The following is a 14,182-nucleotide window of genomic DNA, read 5'->3' on the forward strand; positions in this document are numbered from 1 at the left end:
TTAATAGACAAGGTCTTTTCCCTGAGGTGGGTGAGAACTAGAGGGCATAGGTTTAGAGTGAGAAGGAAAAGATTTAAAAGGGACCTAAGGGGTAACTTTTTAATGCAGAATTTGGTGTGTGTAAGGAATGAACTGACAGAGGAAGTGGTGGAGGCTGGTACAATTACAGCATTTAAAAAGCATCTGGATGGATATATGAATAGGAAGGGTTTACAGGGATATAGGATTCTGGATCAATGGTGCTGGAAGAGCACAGTAATTCAGGCAGCATATGGTTAGGTCGGCATGGGTGAGTTGGACCAAAGGGTGTGTTGCCGTGCAGTACATCTTTATGACTCTATGGTTCTGAGAATAAACATGGTATGAGAGGTCCTGGAAGACAGAAGAAACACCTAAAGAAGATTCTCAAAGCCGCCTTAAGAACAGCATCCCAATAACACCTCGGAAACCCTGGTTCAAGAATGCCCAAAGCAGATGGACAGCATTCAGGAAGAATCTATGCACTTTTGCATCTCATCACTGAGGGCAACTTGAAGTCAGTCATTGACTAAAAAATGTGTGGGGCAGCCTGGGCATCCAATTCTCCCATTCTTCCAACCACTGTGTGCACCTGTGATAAAGACTATGGGGTGTGCACAGAACCCTGTGGTAATCTAAGAACTTGTTTCTAGTGTACAAGAAGTCATCCTGAACCATGAGGGACTACTCAAAAGAAAATCAATCTCCAATAGTAAAGTATGACAATAATGAAGATATTGCCTTTAAATTAAATAAAATCCATTCCCAAGCACTCCCATGGCTTTGATAGAAACAATGATGGTAATAGTGGTTCTTTCTTATCTTAGTTGTTCACCGTACACAAAATGCAATTACTGATTATTTCTTGTAATCAGTTTGAAGTCCCTGGCCACGGCACTGACTGTTTCAACTTTTGCTTATTACCTCTGCGTTAAAATCTATCTACCTCTGTACTAAAAATATTCAAAGGCTCTGCTTCTACTGCCTTCTAAGGAGAGGGATTCTAAAGATTCGCAACACTCCATGAGAAAACGATCTTCTAATCTCTGTTTTATATGCATAACCCCTTAATTTTAAATGGTGACTTCCTTGTTCTAGACTCTCCCATAAGAGAAAAGATCATCTCTACAAGCAACTTGTCAAGACCTTTCAGGATTGTATGTTTGAAACAAGTCAACTCTCACTTCTAAGCTTAAGCAGTTGCAAGCCTTGCCTGTCCGACATTTTAGAGTTATAGAGTCAAGGAAATGTATAGCATGGAAACAGATCCTTTGGTCCAACTCATCCATGCCAACCAGATACCTCAACCTAATCTAGTCCCATTTACCAGCACTTGGCTCATATCCCTATAAACCATTCCTATTGAAATACCCATCCAAATGCCTTTTAAACGTTGCAATTGTACCAGCCTCCTCCAATTCCTCTGGCAACTCATTCCATACATGCACCACCCTCTGTGTGAAAAACTTGCCCCTTAGGTCCCTTTTATGTCTTCCCCTCTCACCCTAAACCTATTCCATTCAGTTCTAGACTCCCCCACCCCTTTCTTAAATCATGGTACCATGTTAGCCAACCTCCAGTCTTCTCAGCAGGCTTTGAAGTTCTGTTATGCTTCTTGTATTTTCCATTGTGAATACTGATGCAAATCAGTTCCTCCTCCATTTCTTTGTTCTCCATTACTAACACTGTAGCCTCATTTTCCAACAGTTCAATGTCCACTTTTTGCCCCTTCTTACAAATATCTCAGCGAGTGGCCCAGCAATCATTTCCCTAGCTTCCCACAGAATTCTTGGGTACACCTGATGAGGTATTGGGGATTTTAGATTAGATTAGATTACTTACAGTGAGGAAACAGGCCCTTTGGCCCAACTAGTCCACACCAACCCGCCAAAGCGCAACCCACCCAGACCCATTCCCCTACCTTAACCCCTTCACCTAACACTACGGGCAATTTAGCATGGCCAATTCACTGAACCTGCACATTTTTGGACTGTGGGAGGAAACTGGAGCACCCAGAGAAAACCCACGCAGACATGGGGAGAACGTGCAAACTCCACACAGTCGCCTGAGGCAGGAACTAAACCCGGGTCTCTGGCACTGTGAGGCAGCAGTGCTAACCACTGTGCCACCGTGCCGCCCTGGATTTATTCGCCTTTATGCATTTCAAGACATCCAGCACTTCTCCCTCTGTAATATGGACATTTTTCAAGATTCAACGTCTATTTCCCTACATTCTATATCTTCCATGTCCTTTTCCACAGTAAACACTGATGCAAAATACTCATTTAGTATCTTCCTCTCTCTCCTGCAGCTCCACACTTAGGCTGCCATGCTGATCTTTGAGGGGTCCTATTTGCTCCCTAGTTATGCTTTTGTCCTTAATCTATTTGTAAAAAACTCTTTGGATTCTCTTTAACCCTATTTGCCAAAGGTATCTCATGTCCCTTTTTTGCCCTCCTGATTTCCCTTTGAAGTATACTCCTACTGCCTTTATATACTTCTAATGATTCTCTTAATGTCTCCTGTCTATACCTGACATATGCTTCCTTTTTCTTAACCATAACCTCAATTTCTCTAGTCACCCAGCATTCCCTATACCTACCAGCCTTTCCTTTTACCCTAACAGGAATATAGTTTCTCTGGATTCTCATTACCTCATTTCTGAAGGCTTCCCATTTTCCAGCTGTCCCTTTACCTGTGAACATCTGTGCCCAATCAGCTTTCGAAAGTTCTTGCCTAATACCGTCAAAATTAGTGTTCCTCCAACTTAGAACTTCAACTTTTAGATCTGGTCTATCCTTTTCCATCACTGTTTTAAAATTAATGGAATTATGGTCGCTGGCCCCAAAGTGCTCCCCCAAATGACATCTCATTCGCCTGCCTTGCCTTATTTCCCAAGAGTAGGTCACGTTTTGCACCTTCTCTCGTAGGTACGTCCTCATACTGACTCAGAAGCCTTTCTTGTATACACTTTACAAATTCTTCTCCATCTAAACCCTTAACACTATGGCAATCCCAGTCTATGTTTGGAAAGTTAAAATTCCCAACCATAACCACCCTATTATTCTTACAGATAACCGAAATTTCTTTACAAATTTGTTTCTCAATTTTCTGCTGACTATTAGAGGGTCTATAATATAATCCCAATAAGGTGACCATCCCTTTCTTATCTCTCAGTTCCACCCAAATAACTTCCCTGGATGTATTTCCAGGAACATCCTCCCTAAGTACAGCTGTAATGCTATCCCTTATCAAAAACGCCACTCTCCCTCCTCTTTTGCCTCCCTTTCTATCCTTCCTATAGCATTTGTATCCTGGAACATTACGCTACCAGTCCTTTCCAATCCTGAGCCACATTTCAGTATAGCTATGATATCCCAGTCCCATGTTCCTAACCATGCCCTGAGTTCATCTGCCTTCCCTGTTAGACTTGTTGCATTGAAATAAATGCAGTTTAATCAATCAGTCCTACCTCGTTCTCTGCTTTGTTCCTACCTACCCTGTTTGACTTGCTTCATTTCTCAACTGTACCAGTCTCCGATTGATCTTTCCTCAGTGTCTCCCTGGGTCCCAACTCCCCCACCACCACCATATAGTTTAAATCCTCATGAGCAGCTCTAGCAAACCTCCCTATTTCCCTGCCAGTATATTAGTCCCCTTCCAATTCAGGTGCAATCCATCCTCCTTGTACATCCTTCTACCCCAGAAGAGATTCCAGTGATCCAAAGATGTGAATCTGTCTCCCATACACCAGCTCCTCAGCCATGCATTCAACTGCTCTATATTCCTATTCCTACCCTCACTAGCTCACAGCACTGGGAGTAATCCAGATATTACTACCCTCAAAGACCTTTTTAAATTCCTGCCTAACTTTCTATATTCTTCCTTCAGAATCTCATTGGTATCAACGACATAGGAAGGGAAAACAATGTGTACAATGACCTCCTGCTGGTCCCTGTCCTCATTGAGAATATTCTGCACCCTCTGTGAGACATCCTTGATTCTGGCACCAGGGAGGCAACAAACCATTCTGATTTTTAGCTGCTGGCTGTAGAAATGTCTGTCTGTGCCTCTGACTAGAGAGTCCCCTAACACAATTGATCTCTTGGAACCTGACGTTTCCCTCATTACATTAGAGCCTGTCTTAATACCAGAAACTTGTCTGTTTGTGCTACATTTCCCTGAAAGTCCACCACCCCCTACATTTTCCAAAACAGCATATTTGTTTGAAATGGGGATTGCCACAGAAGACTCCTGTACCACCTGCCTATCTCTCTGACCTTTCTTAGAATCAACTCATTTACCTGACTGTAACTGTGGTTTTTCTCCCATCCTATAACTGCCATCTATCCCCTTGCTCTTGAAACTTCTTCATTGCCTCTATCTGTTGCTCCAGCTGATCCATTCAATCTGACAAGATTCGCAATCAACGACATTTATTGCAGATATAAACCAATAAACTCTCCTAAAACTCCCAGATCTGACAAGAAAAGCATATCACTCTACTGAAGGCCGTTTTGCTCCTTCCAATCTACAGACCCAGAATATAGCACCATCTTATTGCTCTACAAAACACAGCTCCAGGCTTATTTATAATTATGGCTTATATGTTTAAAATTTAATCAAGAGACAGATCCTAATAAAAACATATAATCAAGAAAGAACCCACTATACTCACTAATGTAGAGTTACAGCAAGGCTATACTTAAATCTATTCATTTATCTGTTTCTGTGCTGTGACCTCTCCCAAACAGGTTCCTCCAAGAATAGTTGTGAATTTTGCTGTTTGTCAATTTTTCCTAGACACACTCTGATGTTCAGAGATACATGAATTCAAACAGCAAAGGCAGTAACAGCAGAGATTCACTACTGTGTCAGTTAGCAGTATAGGTTTCTTTCTCTCTCTCCCTTACAGACCATGTGCTCGCTGCCTTTGTCTATCTTTCAGTTGTTGTGACTTTATTTCCTCAAGTTCCAAAACAATTGCAACAGCACAAAACAGTGATTGCTGCTCCTAGAATTCGAGGAAATCACCTCCCACACCTAAAATACCTCAAAAAAGGAGCAGCTGTTAGAGCTGCAAATAAGACAACTTGCCCATTCCAGGTCTAATAAGTCTTCTCTGAGCTGACTTCCAACACATTTACATTCTTAAATAAAGAGACTATTACAATAAACAATAGTCCAGATATGGTCTCACTAATGACATGTATAATTGAAACAATAATATCCCTACTTTTGTATTCAATTCCTCTCACGATAAAGGATAACATTCTATTAGTTTTCCTCATTACTTGCTGTATCTGCATGCTAACATGTTACATTTCGTGCACTAGAACACTCCAAAACCTCTGCACCTCAGAGCTATATAATCTCTCACCATTTAGATAAGCTTATTTGTTTATAGACAATTTCACATTTTCCCAGAATATGTCATTTGCCAAATCTTTGTCAATTTGCAAAATCTAACTTTGTAGTTTCCTTATGTCCTCTTCACAATTTACTTTCCTATCTATCTTTGTGTCATCAACAAAGTTAGAAACTCGTACTCTTGCTCCTTTATCCATGTGATTTATATAACATTTAAAAACTTTGAGCTCCCAGCACTGACCTTTGTGGCACACGTCTCATTAGATCTTGCCAACCTGAAAATACCTTCTGTCTAATTTATTATCTATATACACAGTGAGCTTTTATTTTCCACAATAGCCTTTTATGTGGCACCTTATTAAATGCCTTCTAGAAATCCAAGTACAGTACATCCACTAGTTCATCTTTATCTGCAGCTATACTTCCTCAAAGTTAAATATGATTGGTTAAACATGACAATTCCAAAGGCTAGTATTCCAGACAGTATTTTTGGAAACGTTCTTATCACAGTTTTTTGCTTCCTACATTTGTCATCGTATTCTTTCTGTAATCAGTAAGTGTTTTGAGACTTTAAGAAGTGTAGGTTTCAACCTTTTCTGTGACATTTAAATCTGCCTTCTCTAATGCATTTATTGATATTGGCAACAGTGGATCATCTGTCTTCTGATTCCTTCCCCCAAGTATTCAGTGGTTGAATCATACCTCGTTAGAGGAGTACGGAAATGCTCAGAGTTGAAAGCTGCTAAAGACCAATAAAAAGGACGAGTAAACAAAGGTGCAGACTGCAGCTGGACTACTGGGTGAGTCACACAATGGCTGAAAAGCTTCCTTTCTACTGCAGTCAATTTGAAATGCACCACGATACTCGTAAATGTTTACAGCATAGAAGGAGGCCAGTCACCCCATCATGGTTGTACCAGTCACCATAGATCTGACTATACTAATCTCATTTTCCAGTTGCACTGAAGTTCCATTTACCTTGTAGTTCCTAAGGACACCATCTTTAACCCTACCTCTACACAAACTCTGTTTGTGCCCAGCCATAACTCCCCTCTCCTTTTGGCAGTGATTCCCCCTACTGCCCTGACAGGTGCCCCCACTTCATCTGCTCGGCAACCAGCATATAGACCCCCAGGACTTTTTTCACCTCGAACCTCTGACCACCTTTGATGGGCAGCATGAGACAGGTCCCTGATCACTGTTTGTGTAGCTCCTTGATGTGATTCCCCTGACTGCTGCTGCTGGGCCTTCGGAACTGACCATTGTCTATTCTCCTGACTGTAGTCAGATAGATCCTCCGACCATGAATGGCCCAAGTGCATAACTGACTGTGGCTAAGGTCCTGGACATTCACATGACTGATGGTACCAAGAACCCCGACCAACAGTGCAACCCCAACCCCCAGCTAGCATCGAACTGAATATACCAGACATCCACTCTGATTTCTATGTTGAGAATTCTCCACGTTGAGCTTGTTCAATGCGTTGGTAGGAAAGGAAACAGTATTAATGAGGTGTGTTGTAGCATTAACAAAGCATTTAACAATCTATAATTACCTTTAATTGGCAACTCGTTGCTGCTTTACAAGAAACCTATTTCTTCACTTGGCAAATGCATAAACATGCAGCAAGTTGTTCCCAGTGATAGGCCTCACTGGACTTCCTGCACAATTCTGTCTTAGTTCATGTCACTCAGACCCTATAATATTTCCACCCATTGAATCTGACAGATAAATGTTTGCTCAGATCATGAAACTACCTGAGAAGATGCAACTCTCCAAGTGCTGAAAGAAGTAACAAAGAAATGATGATGTGAAAATATTGAGGACACTCTTGTGGTCAATTTACTGTATTGGACATACAGAGACAGTCCAAGATGGCCGAAGAAAGTACAGTCATTGCCCTGAAGTAGTTGATAGGAGAGATGCTAAAACAGATGCATGCAAGCCACCAAGAAATTGAGATGAGTTTGAGGAAAGCACAAGAAGTACGAGACATGGCAATGAGACTAAGGACAACAACAGCCAGGGCAGTGTGTGGAATGAGTACCAAGCCAAATGAGTACAGAGCAGCTGATAACACAATATATCCCAGACAGAATATGAATGAAGCTTGGAGTAGATCTTTTCAGTTTAGCAGGACATGATTATCTTGTCACTATAAACTACTATTCTGACTACTGGAAATTATTCCATATACTGGAATTTCAATGACTAGCAGTGTGCTTGTAGAATGCCTGAAAGCACACTTTGGTCATTATAGTAATACCACCATTATGATGAGTGACAATGGCCTTCAGATCACAAGTAAAGAATTAAGCTACTTCATAACGTATTGGGAAATTCAATACTGCAAATCAATCCCACAGTATCCCCCATCAAAAGGAAAACCAGGGTTAGCAGTGAAAATCATCAAAGTAAAGAAACCTAGCAAAGTCAGCACAAAGGCAATCCTCAAATGCAGAAACACCCGCTAAGGCGTGGAAAGTAAGGTACGTAGTCCAGTACAAAGACTACTGACGCCAGTTATAGTTACAGATGTGAATGACAAAATCAGTGTGAAATGGTTAAAAACAAAATATCACTATGACAAAACCATTCTAATGCCAGCTTTGAGCATTAGAAAGCCAGTCAAGGTACAGATGTTCAACGTTCTCAACAAGTTACCAAAGTGGCAATTGGGATCTCTTTCAAACAATTATCACCTTGATCATACACAGTGGATGTGAACAATCAGATATACTGGCGCAACCAAAGACTTATAGGTAGAACAACAAAAGCTGTAATTTCACTGTAATCTGCCAGCTAAGAAGATGGAAACTCACCATCTGTACAGACCACATATCAACTATCAGTCCCAGAGTTCTCCAGCACCCCAACAATGGAAATGAAAGAAAAACAGTTAACTGCAGCAACAGAAAGTGACACAGGAGTGACACTCCCCAATGAAGGAACAGCATCCATGGAAAGAGTCAAATGAACAACCAGTGACAATGTGCACAAATACCACGAAGAGATCAATATGATTGAAAGACATGTACAATACATTCGTAAAGACTCAGTAAAATAACAAATTGTTGATGCATAGGAGAAGGGGAACTTGGGAACTCCAATGTAGATGATAGTGATTCAACCTTATTTTTTCTTCATGGAAAGGGAGATTTTTGGATGAAAATGCAATTTTGTACTAATGTTTTTCCTGCCTTGCCATAATCATATGACTTCCTTCACTAGGCACTCACTGCAGGCAGTTATTTTATAGGCAGTTCCAAGAAAGATAGAGTGCAAGCAGCATTGTACTCGTGGAACACATAAGAAATGAACACACAGTTTTCCCTCTAAATTTCAGAATGCTTAATGATCTGTGCAACATTTTCTCTGCTTTCAGGTCAATCCTCTCTGGTTTGTACAGGAATTGAAGGCCTCATCTGAAACTTTGACCATGATCTGGTTGTGAATTAGTTCTGCCTTCAGATCTTCATATGCACAATCTTTTCTGGTAGCCTTTAGAGGTTGTTTATGGACAAATTTATTCTTTCCCCAGGCCCCATTTTCTCTGATTAAATTTCACATGCATTGTTGTTAAATTTCTCCTCACACTGAATTATGCAATGAATGAATTCTACATATGATGCACTGTTTTTGTCAATGTCCTGTTTGGAAAATTGCTCACCATGATCCCCAATGTACAGAGTAATATACGAGATATTTTCTTATCAGTCTGTTCAAATATGCTACCACACACTTTCAGAGCAGGTGGGACTTGAACTGTTCCATTTTGCACCTGAAATAATACAAATCATGCATTTTTTTCTTCCAAATCTCACATGCCTGATTCTGGATCATCACAAGGATCAGCTCCAGGAACACCAGATAAGCCTCCATACCTTTGGAATTGCTCCTTCGACTTTGGCTGTCATTGTCCCATTGTCAATTGTTTTGGTTCTTAGCTCAGAACAGCTTTGTCTTTCAGCCTCCTGCTCGGCCTGCAACGTCCCCCAACGTCCTGGTGAGCATTGTCTTTCTTCATTCATAGGAGAAAGTGAGGTCTGCAGATGCTGGAGATCAGAGCTGGAAATGTGTTGCTGGAAAAGCGCAGCAGGTCAGGCAGCATCCAGGGAACAGGAGAATCGACGTTTCGGGCATAAGCCCTTCTTCAGGAATGGGGAAAGTTTGTCCAGCAGGCTAAGATAAAAGGTAGGGAGGAGGGACTAGGGGGAGGGGTGTCGGAAATGTGATAGGTGGAAAGAGGTCAAGGTGAGGGTGATAGGTCAGACTGGGGTGGGGGCGGAGAGGTCGGGAAGAAGATCTCAGGTTAGGAAGGCTGTGCTGAATTTGATGGATTTGACTGAGACAGGGTGGGGGGAGGGGAAATGAGGAAACTGGTGAAATCCGAGTTCATAGCAATGAGGTTAACTTCAGTAAATGCTTTATCTTTTCTCTGTCTTTTCCACTACTCTGTTGTGTTACTGTGCGTATGCTGTCTAACTGGAATTAGTCTCCCAAGTTCTGCTCCTTGAATTCCAGGTGCCTTTCACAAAAATCTTCTTACTTCTAGCAGGATGGATAAACACATAATATTAAGATTTTTGACAGAGCTTCTGCTTCCTTTGAGTTCTCACTACATAGCCACCTGACATTAACTTTATCACTATATCATTATGTATCATCATTTCACATTCTGCTGATGTCCCATTACTTTACAATCTGCGCAATCAATTATGGTCTGAGTGACGATGGTACTGTAACCTTCCTTGCTGGTGGGAAACAATGCAAACCATGCCATTTTTAAGAGTATAAAATCCTCTGTGTGCTAATTTTTTAATGAGACTAGAAGAATATATCTTTCTGCATCTCAGTGAATATTTCAGCTTCTTTGTCCTGTATACCCTCCACCATACTCTTTCCTCAATTGAAAGCATCCCGAAAACTGCTCACCTTATGCAACTTGTTGACCACAACTAATCTCCCTGGTGCTAGCCAGCTGGACATCCTGTTCATTTCAAGTTTTGCCCTGGCCCAGCTGCTGCTTCCTGCCTGTTTCAGGAGGGCATCTGACTGGCAACATGTAGATCAAACCCAGAGCTTCAAATTGCCACGGCCTGACACTACCAATGTTAAAGGGTGGACAGCGTATCTACTCAATTCCCACAAGTTTCCACAGTTAAAATCAGGACTTTGCTCTTTGGAACTCCCTGCATGTAATTACTTTTTTTGTTAAAACTAATGCTTGAAATGGGTACAATTATTAAATTACAATTATTAAACCAGATGGTAGCTTTAATATCAATGAAAAGTGTAAGTGAATAACTCACATCTGTGAAATAATTCTCAAATATGATGTGTGTACTACTTGCCAATATCAATGAGATCATCTTGCCCCTGTTAAGCATGCGTGATTTTATCTTGTTCCTTCACTCAAGGTATGAACAATTCTATACAATGCTAGGTGGCAGGCAGGCATCTTATAACCTTCATGTTTTTGCAATTGAAGTGTTCCATAATAACCTGCAATTATGTACAGTTTAACTCCATAATCTTATGCATTCTGCAAGCATTTTGTCAATTAATGGCATGTCATGTGAAATATTTGGCTTTGAGAGCTGAATTAGCAAGAAAAAAAATCTAGTTTCAAAACCTTTGAAATATCAGTACTGACTTGGAAAATCTGATGGATCTGTCAGTGTGAGGTATTTTCAATCACCCCTGTCCTCCCTGTTGTGCTTCCCAACAAATGCAGTCCCTAGCACAAAGAATGCAACTGGACTTTGGAGCATCTTCTTACCAAAAATTTATTGCCCACCTATTAGTGACACAGTGCTTTTCAATGAATTCCTTGGAACGGCATCACAATTGTTAATCCTCTTGTGTGAGCATCATCACACATTAAGAGCACAGAACACAGTGACAGTTGCTGTCTGTATTGACAAGCACAGTAGACAAGAGATCCAACTAAAAACAGAATAAAACGCCCACATAAAAATTGAAACAGTATACATTATAAATAATAACAGCCAAGGAATCTCTCAAAATGGTGTGCAGCCATCAAGCTGTAACATTAGTTCACAGAAACAATGGTTATTTGACTTTTAATTTGTTTGTGCATGAAATGCCAGTAGTCCATGCACCATGCACAGAAAAGATGATTGCCTTACCATTGAATGATGCTTGGCAGAACATCTTTAATGTGACATTAATAGTGAGCTCGGGTTGCCTTTTCCATGGCTTATTATTATATATCCAATTACTCTAGTGTCTGGTCACTGACAATTTCCTCCTACGTGAATTTAGCTTCTATACTGTCACCTAAAAATCACTTTGTTCAATACCTCTACCATGAGAGGTTTTGGTGTGATTGTAGATCAGGTTTGACATGAGAGAAAAAAGAACTCTCAAACCAATTAATTTTGTGGGACCGTCATTTTCATAACAATGGAAGAACTATAAAAATTGTGGACAAGAAGGACATGTGGGTTTACATAAATAGCATATGGTTCCAAGAATGGGTACAGTAGAGATTAACCCTTTATCTGTGACACAGGTATTGATTCTCTGCATACCAATAGTATTTACATACATGACTAACTGGTGAAAAATTAGAAGCTGTAACTAACCAGTTCAAAAATTGTCTTGAATACTACTTCCTATCCATTGTCTTTGTAATGCTAATGTAAATTTCACACTATTTTCACACACACAGTTAACCTTTGGAGTCCAATATGATGTTTCTTCGGAATACTTCAGTTCTAAAGAAAAATCATACCAGATATTAACTCATTTTCTCTCTCCACAGATGCTGCCAGCCCTGCTCGGTTTCTACAGCACTTTTTGCTTTTATTTCAGATATCCAGCATCTGCTGAATTTTGCTTTTATTGTCACAGCTTCTAATCTGAGATTAAATATAATTAAATTCTCACGGTTAACACTGCTGCAGTAAATGTGGTAAATTTTAATGTTATCTTATTTTGACACAGATATCCTCACGATGAAGTGAATCACCTGAGCTGCGATGAATCTAAGCATCACTATGGTGCTGTGATCAGCATCTTGCCAGTTGCTTTAGACTTGTTAAGGGAAGGTATTGGCGTCATTGAATCAGCCCAGTATGAAGCTGCGAGAAATAACAGGTATGCTCAGTGCAACAAGAAAGAGGAACCACCAGAGAAAAGATGCAGCAGCGTACAAACTGTTCCAATTCAGAGGGATGATTGTGAAAACAAGTACATGCAATGGAAAGCATCCAACAAACTGAAAAGTAAACCGTTAAAATCCAAATGCCCATGGGTACCACCTGGTAAAACCAATGGTCTTTGAACACTCGTAATTCACAAACTGCCCAACTCAGCACCATCACTAGAGCTATTATTGGAGCTGACTTGTTTCGGTTGCCTTTGGTAGTGGTTATTAGATACTTATTAAATAGTTGGAGCCCTTCCATCCTGGATAAAGGCAGTGCATAGAAATAAACTGAATGCATTATTTCTGGATTTCTGCACAGCATATTTTCCAATTTTTATTTTAAAACTATGGTTATTTTATATTATCACATTTCTCCCTTTTTTGGCCACTGCTTTGCACACCCTTAGGGCTTCCCAAGGCTTTTTACAGCCAATGAAGCATTTCTGAAGTGTAATCACTGTTGTAATGTAGGAAACACATCTGTCAATTTACATACAGCATATGTGATAATGACCATTTTGTTTTTAAGCAATGTTGATGAGAGATAAGAATTAGCCAGGACACCAGGGATCTTTCATATTCAATTCAAATAGCAGACAGTGTTGATTTGAAGGCTCATCTGAAAAGCAGCACCTTCAGAAGGGAAGTATGCTTCTAGTAGTTCACCAGAGCATCTCTCTAGATTTAAGCTGAAGTCTCTGGAATTGAACTTGAACCCAAAATTTCTGACTCTGTAATAAAAGTGCTTCCAGTGAATGACTGCTGAAACCTGTTCCATTCTATTGCCTTAGTGGTTAAAAATCATTGTTCATTCACGTGGAACTATACAAACCAAGCAGATCATGTTTTTAATCCTTGAACTCTGCTCAATCAGAATACCAATGACAGATTATTATAATTGCTCTCTGTCACACTAGGTTAATAAAGAAATATTATTCAATGTCTCTGCTACTGCTTGTTTCCAGTCACCCCTTTTTTGAAAAATCATATCTGTGTCCACTGGATGAGATCAGGGTTGAGCTCTGCTGTGGTGGCCCCTTATGTTTAAATATGCTATGAACTTTCACTGAATTCATGCATATCTACTTGAGTGAGGCACAAAGCTGCCAAAAGCTGCTAAGCTGCATCCCTCACTTCCTGTACATCTCACAGGAAAGATTGGAAGAAGATCTGGAGATGAAATCTGTTGTTTATAGATTTGCTGAAGATGTTCACTTGTGTGCTGAACATTTTATTGATTTCTCCTCAATTCAAATCTGATAAAAATAACCACACACATTTTCATTTCTTCAAACTACATTTAAGTCTTTCAGTCTGATTGAGAAGTAGTAAATATGAATAGAATATTGAGCTAATCAGGTGCATCTGCGCTGGAGTGTGGCTAAACATTTCTCTCCTTGATGCCATTCTGCTTTGTGGCTGAGAGAAGTTATGGTTACATCAAGTTTAATTCATTCATTATTAAGTTGAAACAAGTTTATTTCTGGAGCAAAATAAATGTCACTAAAAACTTTACTTAATTTTTGTTCAAGCATTTTAAGTGTATTGTCATTTGTTGTCATTGCAAGAAAATGAAAATTCTGTAGAGTAATGAGGTACAAAATATGGTTTAATTC

The 14,182-nt window shown here is 40.1% G+C and overlaps 1 protein-coding gene across 7 annotated transcripts in view; it reads left to right on the forward strand.

Annotated features, from left to right (window-relative positions):
* Positions 1-14,182, forward strand: part of spaca9 (sperm acrosome associated 9) — a 46,595-nt gene that overhangs the window by 24,213 nt on the left and 8,200 nt on the right. For 4 of the 7 annotated variants that reach the window (XM_043720314.2, XM_087998371.1, XM_043720313.2 and 1 more), the window contains exon 4: positions 12,362-12,874. In XM_043720314.2, the coding sequence (XP_043576249.1) occupies positions 12,362-12,701 (340 nt within the window). In that variant the 3' untranslated portion in view covers positions 12,702-12,874. Of the gene's footprint in view, positions 1-12,361; positions 12,875-14,182 lie in introns of those variants that run through there. The other 3 variants (XM_087998372.1, XM_087998373.1, XM_087998374.1) reach the window with 1 other exon arrangement.

This window comes from Chiloscyllium plagiosum, unplaced genomic scaffold, assembly GCF_037043375.1.
Source record: "Chiloscyllium plagiosum isolate Xiang-an unplaced genomic scaffold, Cpla_swu_hap1 HiC_scaffold_21, whole genome shotgun sequence".
NCBI lineage: Eukaryota > Metazoa > Chordata > Chondrichthyes > Orectolobiformes > Hemiscylliidae > Chiloscyllium > Chiloscyllium plagiosum.